We start from the raw sequence: 19,692 nt of genomic DNA on the forward strand, positions 1-19,692 counted from the left end.
GTACCACCCTTCTTGGGCTGGTAGACTGCAAACAAGATTGCTGAGCTGTTCCTTCCATGTTATAGATTATCTGTGCTGATGATGACATACAACTTTTACATCACTGGGATGTGCAAATAGGAATTTGACCTGTGAAATATGAAATCTAACTTGTAAGCTGAGTAGTGCTAGTGTCCAGATGCAGATCAACCAGAAAGAATCTGCAGGAAAGCAAGGGGAATGACCAGAACTCAAAAATATATGACCTATAAAGAAAGGTGGTATAAACTAGTGAAGACTGAGCGTGGGATTACAGTTATGGGAAACAGAAGGGACACAAAGATCTTTACATGACCTGCTCCAGAAAAAAAGAGAACAGTCTGTTTTCCACATCTATGGTAAGCAGAGCAAAAAGTAATGGGCTTTAACTGCAGAAAGAAAAAATAAATCGGAAAAGCTATCAAGCAGTGCAAATATAAAGCTTTAGGTTATATTTTGTGAGGAGGCTGTGGCTTCTCTATCACTGAGAGTCTTTGAGAGCAGATTAAACAGCAAGAGTCTCATAGCAGAGAAACAGGCATTTCCAGCATATGATTCATTTCACCCATTCCCATTATACATTGGAACAAGATGAATCACAGTGTGGATTGCCTGTTTCTCTTCAGGGACAGTGAAAGACTCTAGAAAGCTGCTTCAGGTGTAGAGGTCAATTTCGTATGTGTCTAAAACTAGGTGAGGACAGTACTGTGTGTTTTGTCAGTAATAGCATAGACATGGTTGATTCTATACTGGTGTACATGGCTAGACTAGATGATCTCTTGAGGTTGTTTCTAGACTATGAAGGAAATGAAGAACTATCATTGCAGAAGACCTGCCTAACTAAAGGGACTAATCAAAGACAAATGTTGCTAGTTCAGTTAGATGGCAGTAACAAAAAGTTGGTATTTTCTGATGGCTACTTGGTTGAGTAATATGGAATGAGATAATAAATAATGTAATTGTTAATATGCAAACAAGCAAGTCATCACCACGGAGTGAGCAAACAGGCATCCTTAGTTAGTCAAAGAAGTAGAAGAAGCATAGAGACTGATTATCCTGTAAATTTCTGAATATGGCCTTTCCAGAGTAGCTTTTATGAAAAAGAAAACAGTGCTTTGTAAAGTTCTTGGCCTCTCTGTATAAATAGAGGATTCCACATCCTGGGCTCATTTCCTAAGCATTATATTTACTGGAGAAAAATGACTAAAAAAAACATTGTCATCTTGATTATCTGCAGCAGAAAATGGCAGAAATAATTTTGAATGGTATTCCCAGAAGACTCCCATTCAACTCTTGAATCTAAAGACGTCCAAACACACTGAATGGCCAGAAATAGAATTAATTCCTTTCATGTGGGTGATAAGCTGCAGAATCAGCTCAAAATGTTCAGTGCCATCATAATGATTGCACTTAAGTGTGTGTTTGCATGTGTGTATATATGTATACACACCATACTTTGTTATTGTTAGGTTCATAAGTTTGTTGTCCTAGTAAGTTCTTCATAAATAATGTATGATTATAAATTTGTAAACTAGACAGAAAAGGCATCTACCTAGGGAATAAGAGGAATGAAAATCCTATGGGAAAGAAAAATCAACAGGAGGAATGTTTGGGTTATTTTTTTTTTTTTAAACTCAGCACAAACAATGCTTTTGAAGAGACAATTTTTGCAAAAAATAAAAACTTTGGTTCCCTTCCTCCTTCTGCCCCTGAAGCACACAGCGCTCTAACATTTTGAAGGCACAGGAATTCAATTCTGGCCAAAGATCTTTAAATGGGGTGGGGGTGGGGGGAGGGATTGTCCATATGGCAGGAAGTACATGCCACGATCAGAGAGAAGCAACTGCCCCAGGAGCAACTGCATTATTGTAATGCTTCTGTAAAATGATTTCCTCGAGGCATCAAAAAGGCTATATAGAAAGCTGTCTAAAAGCAAATGTTTAATATCATACAACATTTCCTTCTTGCCTAATAAGTTGATTAAAACTTGAACTTAACTCTTTTTTTTGAAGCCATATATTCTTTTTCTTAAAAGCACTTGTATTTATTTAACTGAACAATAGTAATTTCAGTAGGAAATTAAGGATAAACTCTGTCCTTTTGAGTTTACTAAGCAAAAGCTTTTGATTCATTAGACAGCACAATTGTGTTTCATTTTGAAGATTTTTTTTCACGATCATCTAAGGAAATCCCCAAGGGTGTTGGGCCAGAGGAAATTAGTTATCTGCCTTGAGAAGAAAACACGTAAAATTAAGTGAATTTTCAATCCTACTTCTACACAGTCTGAAAGAGACCTTCCCTTCCTGAGAACATTAATTTTGCTTTACTGAAGCTTTACAAATTAAAACATATACCAAATTAAAATATTTAACATATGTAATAGAAGATGGTTCTTGAGGCAGAGAACCTTCTTCTCATGAACTCCGTGCATTTTTTTTCTTGCTAATCCTTCATTAAAGTTTTATCTGAATTAAAGCAACAGCCTTGCATATAACAGTGTTAAAAACAGCTGTACAGGATTATACCAAAGGCTCATCTAACCCACCCAGTATCTTGTCACTGCGAGTGGCTGATAGCTGAGGTGTAGGGAGGAGAAGGAGTGGAAGAAGCAGGGCATTTATAGAACGATCCTATTCTCTGTCACCCATACCAGCCATGAGCAGTTAACAATTCAGGGATTTCCTCAACCGAAAACTGTGTCTAGACTATCATGTTTGACAGCTGCCAATGGAGCTAGCCGTCAAGAATGTATCTAATTCTTTTGAACACACTTATATTTTGGCCTCCACAACATCCTGTAGCAAAGAGTTCCACAATTTAATGATGTGCTGTGAGAAAAAGAATTTCCATTTGTTTTAAATCTGCTGCTTGTTCTCTTCAGTGGTGTCCAATCACTCTTGTGTTTTAAGAACCAATGAATAATCATGTCTTATTCCTTTGCCACACCATTTTTGTTCTTTGAAGCTTTCTCATACCTCACTTTAGTCTCTTAAATAAGCTACTCTGTTTAGTCCTTGCTTCCATGTAGTGCCATTCCATATGATACCCTTTTTTGAGAGTTATGTGCTCTGTATGAGAATCGCAAGAATGTTTCCTGTTTTTTTATTTACCCTTTTACTAACATTCTGTTTGTATTATGACCATTGCAAGGTACTGAGCAGTTTTCAGAGATATGTCAACAGATGAGTCCTAGGTCTCTTACTTTAGTGTTAAGAGCTGTTGTGTCCATCTCTGTTTCTGTATTTGTATAAATGGTTAGTATTTGCTTTTGAGCAGCTCTGGAAATGACTATACAAAAAATGCTGCATTTTCAGTTTGTGACTTCAGGTAAGGCTGTATTTGAAAGCTTATCTTTCTCCTGGTCTTTGCAAGTCACCAAACCATGTCTGCTACATCTGGCAGCTTTCCTTAGCGCACTCTGGTCTGTGGAGAATGCTAGTACTTCTGCAGTGTGGCTTTGGTCAAGTCTTCTTCAAAGTCAGTGCAGTGTAACTGTGCTAAATTGCCACTGGTCTTTTTGGTAGATTAGTCCGTTCTGGCTGAGCAGGGTAACAGCTGGGTGAGTCTGACTTGGAATTGCTTGAGGATGGGTTGAATATTTCCCTGGAAACATCAAAGAAGGCTCCACCAGTATAAGGTGTTCATTGTCCAGTATCATTTGAAAGGTTTTAGGGGTTGTAACCGGGTGAAACAGACTCTAATCTTTGGGGCTTTTTGCTTGTTTGGACCAATTATTTGTCAGCTGAGAGACATCTGTCTGTATCTAAGTACTGACCTGAAACAGATCTTGTACTCATGGCTCATCTTTGTAGCAATTAAGTGTAAAGTAAAAGGAAAAAAAAAGGCGCGTATACCATATAATGTCTTTAAGTGATTTTTAAAACAAACTAAGTTTTTGAGCTGTTCTAAGGATTATCAGTTCATCCGCCACAAAGCATTGCTTGGAATCCTGATTTTTCTTTCAAATATAATTAATCATTTCCATACGGGAATGCAAAAAGGTAACATGGAACAGAATCAAAGCACACCTCTGTATGTGGCTAACATAGTTCCTCAGAGCTGTTAATGATCATTCTCATCAACTGGGGTCATTCATACTACGGCATGTAATCTTTTTTTCTAAGAGGGGCTGTCAGTCATTGTGTACTTTACTGAGTATTTTCCCACTTTGTTTCCATCAACTTTATAAAAAAGGTAGTGTTTTGGGGTTTGGAAGGAGTTTTTTTTTTCTTCATTTTGCTTTTCCTATTTCTTCATATTACTTTGTCACCAGAGAGGAAAAAAAAATGTTATTAATATTACCAGAAAAAAGAAGCTGAGTGATTAAAAGTTTAATCTTCTTCAGACGTGTATTCTGTGGTTCTGTACACGGCTAACTAATGTCACATAGACTGCTAGTGTCACCCAGTGGACAGAGAAGCTGATCACAGATGGGTGTTCTCATGTAGGGAAGTTTTTCTGTCTGCAGGAATACTTAGTTCTTAACTGACAGAAATGGCCTTAATTTTGCAGTAGTTAAGATAAAAGGATACGTGAAAGGTCCTCTGTTCTAATGCCATGGCCATTGCTAAAAAGGTACTCTGAGCAAAAACAGGAAGTGTACTTTTTCCTCACCATTATTAGGAAGTGGACAAAGAAATAACCAAAGACTTATTAGTGGAGGCTCTCTCCTACTGCGAAGAAAGTAACTAAAATAACCAAGCAAAACAGTATTTGTGCTGGTGTTTACGGAAAGATGTAAAGATCATTAAAATCTGCTTGTAATGACACTCTGCGATGCAACACAGGATTGTGGTTTTTTAGCCTCATAACTGCTCATGACTGCTCAGGTGAACAAGACCTGAAGAATCCTCTCTCCTTCACAGTGTTACAACTATAATATATTACAAGACATGCAATGTACGCCTTGCATCCAAAACTTTAATAGAATAAATCACCTATGAAAGATGAATGCATCTCTTGCCAGAAATTCTAAAACTTGCAAACCACACACAAAAACAATATAAGTGCTTAAAACTGGCTTCAGTGTATGCTTTATCTTAGACGTCTTTCTGATTTGTAAAGACCACTTTTCAGAATGTTGGAAAACTGAAGCTTTTTTCTTTTGTTAAAGACTGAAACATACTGTTGTGTGATATGCTTCATAACTTTTTGCCACAGATGAAGCAGAAATGTGTTTAGTTGCACAGAGCTGGATCTAACCACTGAATTCCAAAGGAAGAAATAATGTTCCTTTACTAGCGCTGTGGCAAGTAGAATGTGGTACTTGCTATTTGCAAGGTGGAATCAAAATGGGCTGATGCACTATAAGTCCTGAATTGTTAATAGATAATGGAGAGCTGGGGCTGCTGTGACAACAGTCTGTACTCCTGAAGAAAGACTACTACCATTCTGCTCTCTGGCTGGTCAAAATAGACATAACATGTGTCAATCCCAAAGTCACTCATTTGTAACCAGATCATAGTAATAACACTAGAAGTTAATAACCAGCTATAATAGTTTTCACGTACCAAAAACATGCCAGGAGCTACGTTATGTCTCTCTACCAGTAAAGAACCTTTATGATCTGTATATGCATCTGCAGAGATGATGTCATATTTGAGGAGGCGAAAGGAATCCAGACAACCCTGAAGCAACAAAGGAAGCATAATTATATAAGTAGGTAGAAAATTGTGTCGACCAATTAAGCTAATAACATTCCTTCTAAACAAGTCCTTATGAACTTAATTATCTTTCGCTTACAGAGTGGGAAGCAATGGTTTTTCACACAGTAAGTTTGGTGACAGGGGTTTCCAAATTCCTGGATTTCTCTTTGTGGGTGTGTTTATCTCTTCTTCAAAGAAACAGTTCCTCTGATTTATAAAACTAGACTCCACAGTTATGAGAATAGTGGTGGTAGCTGGTTACTGTGCAACCTCTTTATGGATTTCTCATAATGCCCAGGAGAAAAAACTTGGGCTCCTGCCATTGGTGAACAAGGGTCAAATACAGCACCAGGCTATGGAGCAAGGAGGCGATTCATTCATAATTCAGATTTAGCCTCTGTTTCTTGGATAAAAATTTTGCTGGTGCTGAAAAGCACAGGAGTTTTCCCAAAGACTTCAAGAAGGCCGAAATTTCACTCCTTCTATGTTAACTTTTTCAAATGCGAATCAGAAATGATAGCTGCTGTGAGACCAATTTCTCAGGGAATAAATACAACAAAGGCAAAGGATTTATTCTGATGCCTTAATTGGTACTGTGCCACAAAGCTAGAAAGCCTTTCAAGACCCAATTCTAGGGTTTTTTTTAATCAAGGTTTGAGGTCCTTGCTCTACATCAAGGGATAATTTGGGCTTACTCCCTTGGCTTTTCCAGAAAAAGGAACAATGTGAGGAATTCCGTATCTTCAAAAATATGTAATCAAATACTATTATTTTTCAGAAACAATTTTTTGAAACAATTTGTTTCATAGGAAACGCTAACATTTCTAGACTTTATTCCACTTTGGAACAATTTTTTTTTTTAATATTTAAATTTCCTGTGGAACACAATTTTGGAGATGGTACCAGTGAGATATTTCTAGTGAGACCACTCTTCAGATATTTTAGCAACCAGATAAACTGAAAATTATTCCAAAAAGACTCTCTAAAGGTTTCAACCATGTGTTGCAAAAAATACCTAATGCCTGATGAAACCCACCTGAGCACAAGGCATACTTCTGTTCTTGTTTTTTCTTTCATAGAGCTGCTCTAATTTGTCTTCACTAGGATCCTTGTTCATTTGTGAAGAAGAAGTAGAGACACAGACCACTATGATCTGCTCCTTGGAGGGCATCTGATTATTAATGAGGTAATCATACTCCAGGTCTGACACATGGGGAATCTTACGATTACTACATCTGCACGTCTTCCCTTCCTCCCCCATCATAATTCTCCGAAGAACAGCAGGACAAGCAGTCTGGGATATGACCCTGTCATGAGGATGAGAAGATATACGGAAAAGTGTTAACAAGTTAGACTGTTAAATAAACCAAGTATAGGTTGTTAAATAAACCAAGTATAGGTTGAAGCATCATTTAAAATGGTGTCTATAAATGACAGGCCCAGGCCCAGTCTGAACTCTTGTTATCTGAGGTGTGCTGTCATTTCAGTGTATCAGATGTTTCTCAAGGTCTGATGAAACCATGAGTGCTCTTGGAGCTCCCGGCTTCTGCAAAACCACAGCTCCTGAAACCAAGCAGAGAGGGGAAAGAGGGAAGTGCTTTAACTAGATGAGCTGGCCAGGCAGGCTTTTGTAATGGCTAAGAGCAGACTTCAAAGGCTGAATTATCTGAAGGTCTCACGGGCACCTCTTATCTCTGACAGCTGATTGTAGTATATTCATTTTGTATTTATTTGTATGTGCTATGTGTGTTGTGCTATTTGTCTTCCACAAGTGTTGTGAAGATTAATTTGTTTGAGAAATCCTTTGACTTTTTCTTGGATTCTGCAGGTTTCTCTGATCCAGGAGAAGCACAAAGCAGAAGTGCCAAGTTCCAGAGCCTATTATCTATTATCTTCACATATCTAGTGAGGACTTTCTGTAATTTTGTCAATAAGAACCTGTCACACTGCTGATGGTATCTTTAGAACACCAAAGATTTCCTCACAGTGAGAGCAACTCCTATGAAAGATTGAGACAAGCAAAAAAATTACTCTAAAGCCTCCAGGCCTTCTCTGAGGCCTCCTCCAGCTAATGGAAAGATTGTTGCTGTGTTCGAGAATGCTGGATCAATCTTGAAATGACTATGCCAAAAGAAAAGCATCAAAACAGAGCAAGTTGTGAGAAGCACTGCCCTGAATTAGATGTTTGCTGTAGGTTTCTTGTGCTAGAGGGAGCAGAAGGAGAAATAAATAAATCTAAAGTAAATGGGTCAGGGAAAAGAGAACACAAAGAATATCATGGGCAGCAAGAGAACATGCAAAATTTTTGTTTTTAACTACACATGTATAAAACAAGATTATAATTCCAGCATGACAGGACCAAGAATAACATACTTGAGATTTATGATATTTTTAGTTTATTAGTTAAGCTACAGGATAGCTGTATGGAATTAGAAGTACTTTGTTCCTTTATTTTTGCCCATTTTTGGACATTGTTGAGTTTGTAAAAACCACTGCTGCTATTCAGTTGTATAAAAGGTGCTTGCCTCAAGGATGTAATGGCATCTTGACCACCAAATACACAGTAAGAAATCATGTCACCTGATTCTGCTGTTATGAGAAATTGCAGGCACAGCATGAATGACAGTTGTGGATTACTTAGGTTTAAAAAGTCACTACTATTTTTGATACAGATGCAATGCATCCTATGCAATCTTATAAAAGCATGGAGGCATGGGTGAAATGCTTAACCACGTCCAGAAATGAACTGCTAGTAAACTACTACCATTGATGTTTATACTGGAGCCATCACTGTCCAGTCTCAACTCAGATTTCCTTACCCTGAATTTCTGATGTTCTGTACATTCCTCCTTTTGCTTAAATGGAATGGAGTCATATGTGGCTTCTCTGCTTTGATATTGCTATTTATTAAAACAGAAGCCCTGTAGAAGAGAGTAACAACAAGTTAGTGAAAGGGTCCTGCATTAGCAAGAAATGCCATGGATGGGTTTCAGATAATTGCTAAGGAGGATGCAAACTCCTCTGCTTTAATGGATTGAATTAAAAAAAAAAAAAAATCTGTCCAAGACTAGCAGAGAATCTGAAATTAAATATGGACCGTCCTGTACTTGAAAAGACAAGGACGCAGGAAAGATGCTGAAAACAATATTCTCTCCATCAATATTTCCTCAAGTTCTTTGACTTCTCTTACACATTTCCAGGAAGTGAAAGAAGGTTGCATAACTAAGACTCTAAGCAGACTCTTAGAAAGCAAGTCTGAAGATGAATTTTTCTATATATTAAAGTTGGCAGGTGGAGGCACTTGAAAGAGCAGAGCTTTCAAGTGCATAATACTCAGGGTTTGCATCTTCATAAATGTTTGTATAGGGAGGCATCACTCCCAGAGTTTCTTGGATGCTGCTATCACAAATATGACTGAAAACTGAAAAAATACTACTCTTATTTGCTGAAATAGTATTTCAAGACCTATGCTGGGCTTTTTTCCAAGCCTTCCTGATTGCTGCTTTGTTGTTCTTCCTGCTTTTACGATGTCATGCAGGGATATCTGAAGACTCTGAGGTATTGATAATATCTCATGGAAAAACAATGTGCATTCTTAATGGGTGGCAAAAGTAAGTGACCATAAAAGAACCATTTAGTGAATTTGGGAAAAAGCAGCTCTTCCATTTCCTTCTCTCCTCCCCCTCATTTACCTGGAAGAATAAGAGCATGGTTCCTGCTGCATGTTGTAAGGAGAAGCCGACTGCAATTGATCTAGGAGGAGAGGACTTTCTGACCTGGGAGCCTGGCTGTTGTCTTTCCTCTTCCCCTGTGATCTCTGCATGACTGAGGTAACTGTGAGAGCATCTGCAGACTGAATTTTGCATTTCCTTAAGAGTCTCAGAGGAAGGTCAGACATTTTCTGAATGTGCGTGGAGTCAATTCCTGAAATACAACACAACTGCTGAAGTCGGTGGCAAACTCAGCCCTGATTTGGTAACTGATAGTGTTCATGTGCTTATAAATGTAACTTGTCTGCTGTGTGATCCAAACAAGAAAAACAATGGTGAAAGTTAAGGCCAAATTCTTAACTCACGCGGCAGATCATAGATCTGATCTTCATCCTTTATACCTCCCTCTTCCTGCCCTGAACCAGTTCTGGATTGTTGGATTAGGTATAAGTAACTGGCAGATTGGCAGGTTTTTCTGGTGGCTAAACTGTGAGTCACAAGAAAAAATCATGAATGTTGACAATGATGTCAACAAGAGAGAAGAAGGAAACTGAATGCTCCCTGAGGAACATGGTGAAGCTCAAATCTTCTTTCCCATAAGAGGACTCTAATATATGTATCTCTTAGTAATTAATCAGAAAAGAAAGAATTCAGGCAGTGCCAGTTTTACTGAACCAGAGAGCATGTTCTTTTAGCTTTCGTTTGTATTATGAAGGAGATTTTAAGTATCAAGTACTCAGACAGTGATTCCCATAATGTGCAAAGCGCCAGCATGAGCTCTCTAAAGCAATTACATTCCATTTGAGGCTGAAATCAAGCTTATATTAACTTCTGCAAAGTTAGAAGTTAATACTAACTTTGTCTAATTAGTATTAACTGGGCTCAGCTTTCAGGCTATCAGGAGCTATATGAAATTTCAGTAGGTTACATTACTGGACAGTTCATTTAAATGTTATAGCTAATGTATATAGAACAAAAATCTTCAAAAGAAGCTTATAGTTACTATATACTTTTTTTCTTCCCTTTTCCCAACCTCCTTTCTTCTTCCACTTCCACAGCCTAACAAAAGCTGCAGTACCATGGAAGTAGGCAGTAAGACAGGTGATGTTGTCCCCAGTAATTTCCTCAGTATAGGACTGGAATCTGCTGTCTGTATTCAGCCTGAATATCTCTCAAAGATCCACGTATGTCTATACTGCACAATGTACCTCACTGCAGAGGTCCCTGAGCAAGTTGATGTGCTTGGCTCAGTGCAGTACAATGTAGAGGTTCCAGCCTGGCCCTAGGAACAGTATACTGTTAGCTTACTGCTGTGTCTGCACCAATTGGCCCCATCCCTGTAGGACTGATCAACCCGAATGCAGTGGCATGCTGATGCAGCTGTACTGCCGTCAGTTGTGGGGTGGGCTTGTTCAGCACTTGCCCGGCAATTTCAGCACCGCACTGTGTGGTTACACTCGATAGAGAAATGTCTGCTGACTTCAGGGGAACCATTTATTCAAGTAACTGCTCCTTGCCCATTAGCTTCCTGTCTGGTTCAGTGTACAAGCCAGCAATGTTTGGATTCTCCGAAGGTCAGTCTAGGGCTGACTTTCAGAGGACTATTTAGTCTACTCTGGTACCTGCTCAGATAGAACCAAGTTCATAAAACCACATCCCCATGTTGTCTGACCGTGCTGATCTAGGGCAGTTTGATAATGTTCCATCCAGTCATCCACAATCTTCTGGATTTTCCTCTGTAGCTTCCTCAGTTCTCTGGCTACACTGATATCATTTACATGGCTTACAGTCTCTTTTGGAACTTCGTATTTCTTCAACAGCTCTGTCAACTTTGGCTTTAAAAAATAACACAGAAAAACAAAATGAAGAACTTCACAATTCTATTTAGAGGTCATCGCTGCTAAAGCAGACTCTGAAATAATACTATCAAATGCATCAGACCTTTGGATATACAAACACTTTCTGCATACAAGTTATTGACAGAACAAGGTGGTTTGTTAAAAATAATACTTTTTCAGTTAACTCTGCCTTGAAATGGCAAATAGGTGCAATAGTGAATGCTGCAGTCTGCTAGCCTGAGCAACCACATTGTGTTATTAAATGTGACTGGGGCAAAGCAGACTATACATAATGAAAATCAGAGCAGATTTGTCTGCTTGGCTGGTTTGATGAAAACTCCAATGACTCCTAAGGATCCTAAGGAGAGATTCTTGCTGATTATAAGGAAGAAGCACTTTTAGTTTTAAAATTCAGAGAGAGGACAATTTCATGAATGAGAAACAAAAGGTAAAATATAAAGGCAAATGCCGATTTACCTTGAAGTTTAGACCTTTTTTGGTGCTATCAGTTAATCTATAATGGAATAACAGGTACATATATTTAAAATGTCACTAACTGCAGCTGATATTCTGCTGTAAATGAGTCTCACCCCCTCACCTCCATTTTCAAAAAAGTCTGACCTTTCAAAATAATCACTTCTTTTGGCCCAGTGGTGTTTAAAGTGATATAAATCTACCTGGAGGAGGGAGGACAATAAGAAAGCAAGTGTACCATATACATCTGGTGTATATGGCCAGGTATCTTTAAATGGCTCAGCACTGAGACTTAGAGAGTAAAGACCCATAATCAAATTAAACCGACCCAGTAATTGCTTCTGGTCATACCTTCTTCATGTGTGAATTCATCTTTTGGTGCGGTTTGTATTGACACTGCCTTGTGCTAATAGGGTAACTGAAGAAGCAGATTCTTTCTGACTCAAATCTTTGCTGTCTGCCATTTATTTTCTATAAATTTTGTCTAGGTGGAATTTGCTACCTGGGCTATTTAACATTAAATCCTGCTAAAGTCAAATTCTTCACCGCAGAGCTGTGGGGAGAAATGCTTTGGGTGTAAAGTAGGTCTGAACTGAGACATGTATAAACTCTAAACACCTACTCAAGGGTGTAAATGAGCCAGGAGACTTACTCCCACTATACCAATTCTCCCTATTTTGCTGCAGTTCCTTGGTGACCTGCAGTGACCTTTCCAATTCCACTGGGAAAAGATATCCAATGGATTCCTCACAGTGCTTCATCCTCCCCAGTTCTATTTTGAGCAAGGCTTAAATTCCCCATTCCCTTTTGTACTCCATTTACTCTGTTAATCTCAGGAAGCCTTGTTCTGGTGGCATTGCAGATGGCAGTCTTACACAGGCTCAGGGGTAGCACTATTTCTGTAACAGCCTGGCATTTCTAAAATTAGAAGGAATAAGGTATTGTTTCTCACTGCAGTGTTACAGAGGGATTACAGCTTATTAAGGCTATATTAAGAGCTTCTCAATCTTCTTTAATCATAGAACTGCCAAACTATTTAAAAAAAAAAGGAGGTCCATCTTAGGAAATGCAGATTCAATTTTTTTTGCTTCCAAGCAAATAAAAACAGGTTAGATTTTGAATATGTTAATTTATTGCTTGTATCTTCCCTCATTTGGATTGTATCCTTGCCCACATATGTAGAAATGTCTGTGTATGAGGGGTTGGTTTTTTTTGGTAATGAGTGATGTTAGTTGTAGTAGCTTCATGAAGCATGTTCTAACATGTAACTCTATGACCTACACATTGTGAAACACTATTAGAAAATACAATTTAATAACTGACAAACTGAATTTCTCAGAAGTTTAGGAGTTAATCTAAATTTCTTTTAAAAGCAATGACTAGCACACACTTGTACATGTGCGTGTGTGTGTGCGTGTGTGTGTGTGTGTGTGTGTGTGTGTACATGCCTCTTACAGCCCTGCAATATATGTTTTTATGCTTTACAGGCTAAAGGCTTTCATATATAACAGGAAGAAGGAAATAAACACTGAACAAACATTGCTTGTTTTGTTTTGTTTTACTTGGATGATATATTTCTGCTGCTTTTCCAGCAGCTGTTCCATAGCTATCTTTCTCCTGAGCTCCAAATCACAAAAGCAAGTTCTGTTTTACCAACAACATATTTCAACCTGCCTACAAGAGAACATTTGCCATGAAGATGCAGGGTTTTGTCTGGCTGATTAACCTAGCTGGAAAGCCAGCTCACTGCACAGAAGTGGAGCCCAAATGATTTGGAACAGGCTTTTAGAGAAAACCTTTGCTCTTGGTGACAGAGAAAAAATGAAGCCTTTTTTTTTGGGGGGGGGGGGTCATTCAAATACCTTTACCCCCCACCCACAGCACAATAAATTATATCTACCTCAGAATGGGCTGAGTCAACATGCTTAGAATTGTGTTTGGTAGACCAGAGAATTCTAGATGTACCTAGATGTATTGTTAACACTTTACCACCCTCTCTGAGCAAAAAGGAGCATTTGAACATGTTATAGGTACAGCTGTAGATTAAAGATGTGGTGTAGGTTGATAGAGACTTAGTCACGAAAAGGTGTTAACAGGGCAAACATTAAGTAATTAATGAAATCAGCCAGAAAAAAGGGCATAAATAGGAACTGCCAAAGCACATAGGGAGATCTGGCCCAAAGGGCCAGTATAGCATACATATATATATAGTATATACTACGGTATTTGTACATCAGCATAAATCCACTGGAACTTATTTACATCTCTGGAAGCTCTTACTTGCTCTTACACAGCAGGCTTTAAAGTAAATAAACCTTGAAATGTACTTTATGGGAAAACTCACTGATTCCAGGGTTCACAGGGCAACAAATATTTTTAATGTTCCTTGATAAAATGCAATACTGTAGCAGTTACAACATACCGACTTTTCTAACTGTGGAAGAGCCGCACCCCGCAGTGGTGACAAAGACAAGCACACACTTTCTTGTTGCCACTTGTAGATCAAGCCAATTGCAAAGCGCCCTGCAATCCTCACTGTGATGTATTCATTAACCTGGAAGAGCAAAAAAGGCGATTTACTAACTCCACCAAGTTTTCATATTTGTGATTGCATGGAAGAGGCAGGCTGAAGTCTCAAAGGGTTATCAAAGACCATTAGAGGTGAGGGAATGATCAGAGTTACTGCAGGCTTAAGTTTATGGACAAGTTTAAGTAAGTGTCTTTGCTCGACTGTGAATGTTGCAAAGTTAGCTTATAGGATATGAACTGTGGGCAGAGATAGCCCCCGGTGCCTTGCTTGAATGACTCCAGCCCAAAGCAAAACTACTGGGATTGTGTATGTTTTGTAAGGTAGATATCCGATGCTGTACAGCAGGAAGACATGAGAAATTAACTCCCCTACCTGCCAACCTATTCAGGAAAGCGTCTACTACTTTTGAGGCAGAGAGGCTGTGGAGTCAGACATGGACAGGCTCAGAAAGCTCTAGCCCTTGCTTGCCCTCAAACCACTGCTGCTGGGGAGAGACACACTCACCGTGTTTTTTTAACATCATGGTCACTAAAGTCTTCAGTATTGTCTGTGCACACAGACCATGAGGAATATACTGGTGACACCAAATGGGCCTTGGAACCACTTTTCCTATCTTCTATTTAACCTAAGAGCCAGTTTGCACCACCTGTTTCCAGCCTCTGACACTCCTACTTACTCAAGAAGAGTAAATACTATGTTGCAGATGCTATCAGCTTTACTAAACTCATTTCCATTTTCACGTGACTCTCGGAGAACATTAAATTAATTTGCTATAGCACATAATTCACAGTAACATTCTATAACCTGTCTTTCAGAGTCCAAACTCTTTCAGTAATTATCTGCTTTAATTTTTACACTTTGTAAAGGCAAAACTGCAGCTACAGCATGGTATTTCAGAAGTCTTGAACTCTTGCAGATTTTATCAAATAAACAGTTTACAGCACAAATCCAACACCTATCTCCTACAAATAAAAATATCTGCCTATATTAAACAGTCAAGGCAGCTGTAAGAATTTTATTACCATTTCTGCTTTTTCCAAGCTATTCCTTCGTTTCCTCTGCCAGCCTCGGTAGTGTGAGCCAAGTAAAGAAAACTTTGTATGTGTTTGGCTACCTGTCATTCTGTCAGAGTCTTACGTATGCCTGGTATAAAATAGTAAGTATGCTGCCAGGAGCTCTGCATCAGGTAGCAAGGATGAAAAATTCTCCTGACCCGACCCTTGTAGATAGTGGGTGTGTTTACAAACTCTGTGCCTGAAGGCACACTTACTGACTTGGGCTGCAAATGTTTTTACCCTAATTTCTAGTATTTTTGAAGCATGCTAGGCATGGATCCAGTAACCACAAAACAGTGGGAGGCTTTTCACTGACTTCAGTGGGAACTGGATCAGGCGTGAAGTCAGGCACAACTGCCTGCTACTGAACATGCCCAAAAGAAAAAGGAGGAATAGCCAAATAGCTTATTCATAGTCACAACTTTCTCCAAAATGCTTCCAGCAAGGAGGACAACCCTCCGGTCTACTGAAATCCTGAGTTGCCACAGTTCCAGGCTATCTGCTTTTCTTTCTTCCTTCTGAGGCACCACATGAGTAAAATACAAGTAATGATTCCCACTCATGCAAAGGCTTTTGGGAGGGCTATTCTTTGTAAAACTTGTTAAAGAAGAAGAAATATAAACATCATGGTCCTTCTAATTAAGACACTTCAGAGAGACCAAAAGACGTGGAATTAAAAAAGAGGTTAAAACAACAGAAAAAAATAATGCAATAAATATTACCTGTATTATAACTGGCTTGGCAAGCTTGCCGTCCCGAGGCCATTTCCACTCTCTGGCCATTTCTTCATCTTTGTTAGTCACCAGACCTCCTTCCTGATTAAACATCAGTGTTACGGTGTTGCTGTAAACAAGCAGAAATGTGAAACCTGTTTTTCCTGGTGTATCTGAGTAAAACCTAAACAATCCAAGAATCTCACTTTGATCTAAGAGTCTTTAATTAAACAGGTACTTTGCATATCCCTTCCTTCATACTGTTTTTCACATGCTACAGGCCTGTGAGACAAGTACAAATTATTATCCCTATAATACTGACAAAAGAGTATAGTTAAATGCTTGTTTTGATAATTCAAATGAAAAAAGAAGCTGGTTTTAATTCCATTTCCACTTACTAGTATATTCCTAGGAGTTCTAAAATGCTTCAAATTCTATTGTAAATTTAAAGGAAGAAATAAATAAGGTAAAATGGTATGTAGATACTAGTATGAGCCTTCAGTTGACAGCTTCAGGGACATTTTGATGTCTTTTACCTTAATATTTATTAAGAATAATATATATTCTGTTGCTTTTATCTTTTACCTACCCATGGGCAAATAACGCTTGGTGATCTGCTGAGAAGATATTATTTTTCAGACGTATAGAAAAGATCTTCAGGTCATCAGAAAAGGAGTTTTTAAGTTGACTCTGTGTGTTTGGGGTGGGTCCTTCCCTGCTCACAGGGGATTTAAGAATTTTTGGTTTTATTTTTTAAAGTGAAAAAGTCCATGGATTGCCCTGGATTTGCTGGGTTTTCTCACAACTTAACTGAATAACAGGGTACTTCAATCTTTTAATAAAAGACACGTTTTTCTTGAGCTTCCACTGGGGTTTGAAAAATAAATATACATATTAATGAGGACAAAGCAAGATGCATCAGGAATCCTGAAATTTAAAACCTGCACTTAATCTGTTCTATGTATGTTGCTTGTTTTTCTATAATGTAAAGTTGGCCAGTGTAGGTAAATTTGGAGAGTTTGATTTTTTTATCCTAATGGAGAATTGTTTAAAAATGTCTTTCTTAAATATTTTGGACTCCTAGACATTGTTTATAAACAAGAGCCAGTTCCTTCCACTAGGTCTGACTGTACTGAACTTGTTTTAAAGTCCCTTTTACACACAGGTTGAAAAATCCATCTGTAAAGAGCCCAAATAAAACATATTCCTCCACTTCCAAGAACTCATACAGGGTAATAAGCCAAAAAATTTGATTTCTTTAAAATTGAAGGCAACTGCAAGTTAATGTGTCCCTCATTTTTAGCCACTGTTCCTCTCTGCAGAGCCTGAAATTTTGGTCTCAGACACCTCAAGTATTACAATGTCACTAAAAGGGTATGAAAGCAGAAAATTAAGAAAAGACTGCTGCAACTAGGCTTCAGTAGTGAACTTTGTTCACTTCATATAAAGGTACAGAAAACTACACAGACAGATACAAATACATAATAACATCATCCAGAAGAGAACAGTTGTTCAATTTACATGCTCTGGTGGGTCTAAAACTTCTGAGTAAATCACCTGTGCACAAGCTTTGGGGATGCTTTCCACAAGTGGATTATCTGTTCTTTTCAACTGCATTTGAAATCAACACAGAGTATATTGAGAATACCAGAATATCCTGTAGCCTTTCTTAGATTGTTAATGACAGACAGCATATCCTTTCTGAGATACAGAGGTCAACCACAAAAGAAAGAAATCTGTAATGAAGTATGAACATCCAAACAAATCTTGGCAATTTTTTTAACAAGATGGCATAACACAAACCTGGAAGAATTAATGAATCCCAGGGAAAGAAACAGACACAAGACGAAAATGCTAAACCACGACAAATACTTTTTGAAGGAATCGTCTTAAAACGTGCTTTTAACTAAGATCTAGTGAGAAGAATTAGATTCTCAATTACCATCCTTATTAAAAACTGACTGTAGAACATAGAAAACAGAGTTAGAAGGGACTTTGAGAGGTCATTCAGCCATGTTTGACTCGAGGGAGGGACTAAACAATTCTGCAAATATTTGGTGGTGGGCAGGCACAAAGATCCCATGTCTTTGTTGTTTGTAAACTATTCCAAATTCTTTCAGGTTCAGCAGCTCCAGTTTCTCTATAAAGTTATGCCAATTATTTGTTATCTAGAAAATAGTACTGATAATTGAATACATAGAACAAATAGCATTTGATCAGCTCTTTTTATGATCTGTATAATACACTGCACTGTAAGTCATGAATAAGTGTGGGTGGGGGGGGGAAGGAGGTCTTTTCTTGGTCTGTGTGGAATATCCCTTCACAGCTCACGTCACGCGCTTGAAGCAGCCGGAAGGCTGGTTCCCATTTGCCTGCTGTCTCCTCTGCATGTGTGAATTTTCCAGTAAGCGAAAGTTCATCCTGTCCTCACAGCATTGATTTCACAAAGCAGGAATTCAGTTTTCAAAGTGGTTTCCACCTAGCTTAGCAATTTAGATAACAGAGTCCTTCTGGGCTGCTTGAACAAAAGGTGGCATCTGACACATGGAAGGTCCAGGGCTTTCTGCCTAAGGCAGAGGGGGCAGATTCCTTTGCCTCCAGGTGACCCATGGACAAGCTGAGAGGGCAGTTTTTCCTCTTCTCATGCATGTAGGTAGATGCCAATCTCCTCCAAGGCCAAATGCTCCACGGACTATCAATCTGTTTGAGCAAAAGTCTGATCACCCAAGACTGTGCCTGGCTTTAAGTTTTTGAGCAAAGAGGGTGGATTAAAAACAACCAACCAAAATAAACCAACCCACTGTCAGACACCCAACTAAAATATGACTCTGAGCTGCAGAAAGAAACTCCAACTGCACAGTGTGTCACCTTTCTCGTGCCCATTATGGTTTTGAACATTGTTCAGATCCTTATATAGCTCCATGCTCTGTGCTGTAACTTGCAGCATCAAGCAAGTGCTTACAGTGCATCTGCCTACCTGCTAGGAAGACAGATACTGCCATGTCCAAAAGGGGTGAAAGTTCCAACTATAGAGTGATCCAGAGAAGGGCTAAATATGTTGGTACACAAGCCCCCACCTGGGAGATTGCAGTAGCTTTGGCAAACAGCAAGATATTCAGAAGGATAGCTAAAATGAAAGTCAAGGAGTTAACTTGATCATTCTCTCTACAGTTTTATGGCTTCTGTTGCATGCCTATGCAGAGAGCACAGGGACTAACAGTCTCTACCTGTTCTATATCCTTTAAGAGGCAAGTAGGTTGGGAGAGATGGAGGACGGGAAGAGCTCTAAGTACAAAATCCACCTGCCTAAGCTAACACAGGGCAACAGGAAATTCCTGCTGGTACAGGCCAAGAGCGACCTTCCCAGGAGCAAGGATGACACATGACTGAGAAGTATGTGTATGGAGCACTGTATCTTCTGTGGTTTCCACTGTGACAGAGCAGACTTGCTCAGGACCATTCCTAATCCAGCTTCATAACTGAGATCAATAAAGTGATCTCTGTTTAAGAACAAGGTAATGCTCTAAATGAATTGCAATCTAGCCCTTGATCATCCTCTTGTAACTGCAATTTTTATTCTGTGATTTTTTTTTTATTTTGAGGCATGTCCACCCATCTGACTTATTCTGGCCTTTGCTATTAGTAATCTGACTGCCTATATATAGCTTTGATACCATATAAATATAGCCTGATAAGCAGACGACAAAAG

The 19,692-nt window shown here is 38.8% G+C and overlaps 1 protein-coding gene across 1 annotated transcript in view; it reads right to left on the bottom strand.

The window, feature by feature from the left end:
- The window catches only part of C1H3orf20 (chromosome 1 C3orf20 homolog), a 30,340-nt gene extending 11,236 nt beyond the window's left edge, over window positions 1-19,104 (bottom strand). The window contains exons 1-8 of the mRNA XM_026123157.2: window positions 18,961-19,104; window positions 15,993-16,113; window positions 14,108-14,239; window positions 11,046-11,208; window positions 9,356-9,587; window positions 8,483-8,584; window positions 6,700-6,970; window positions 5,529-5,645 (exon numbers count right to left, since the gene is read on the bottom strand). Of these exons, the coding sequence (XP_025978942.2) occupies window positions 5,529-5,645; window positions 6,700-6,970; window positions 8,483-8,584; window positions 9,356-9,587; window positions 11,046-11,208; window positions 14,108-14,239; window positions 15,993-16,097 (1,122 nt within the window). The 5' untranslated portion in view covers window positions 16,098-16,113; window positions 18,961-19,104. The remainder of the gene's footprint in view (window positions 1-5,528; window positions 5,646-6,699; window positions 6,971-8,482; window positions 8,585-9,355; window positions 9,588-11,045; window positions 11,209-14,107; window positions 14,240-15,992; window positions 16,114-18,960) is intronic.
- Window positions 19,105-19,692: the final 588 nt, after the last annotated feature.

The sequence above is a fragment of the Dromaius novaehollandiae genome, chromosome 1, assembly GCF_036370855.1.
Source record: "Dromaius novaehollandiae isolate bDroNov1 chromosome 1, bDroNov1.hap1, whole genome shotgun sequence".
In the NCBI taxonomy this organism is placed as follows: Eukaryota; Metazoa; Chordata; class Aves; order Casuariiformes; family Dromaiidae; genus Dromaius; species Dromaius novaehollandiae.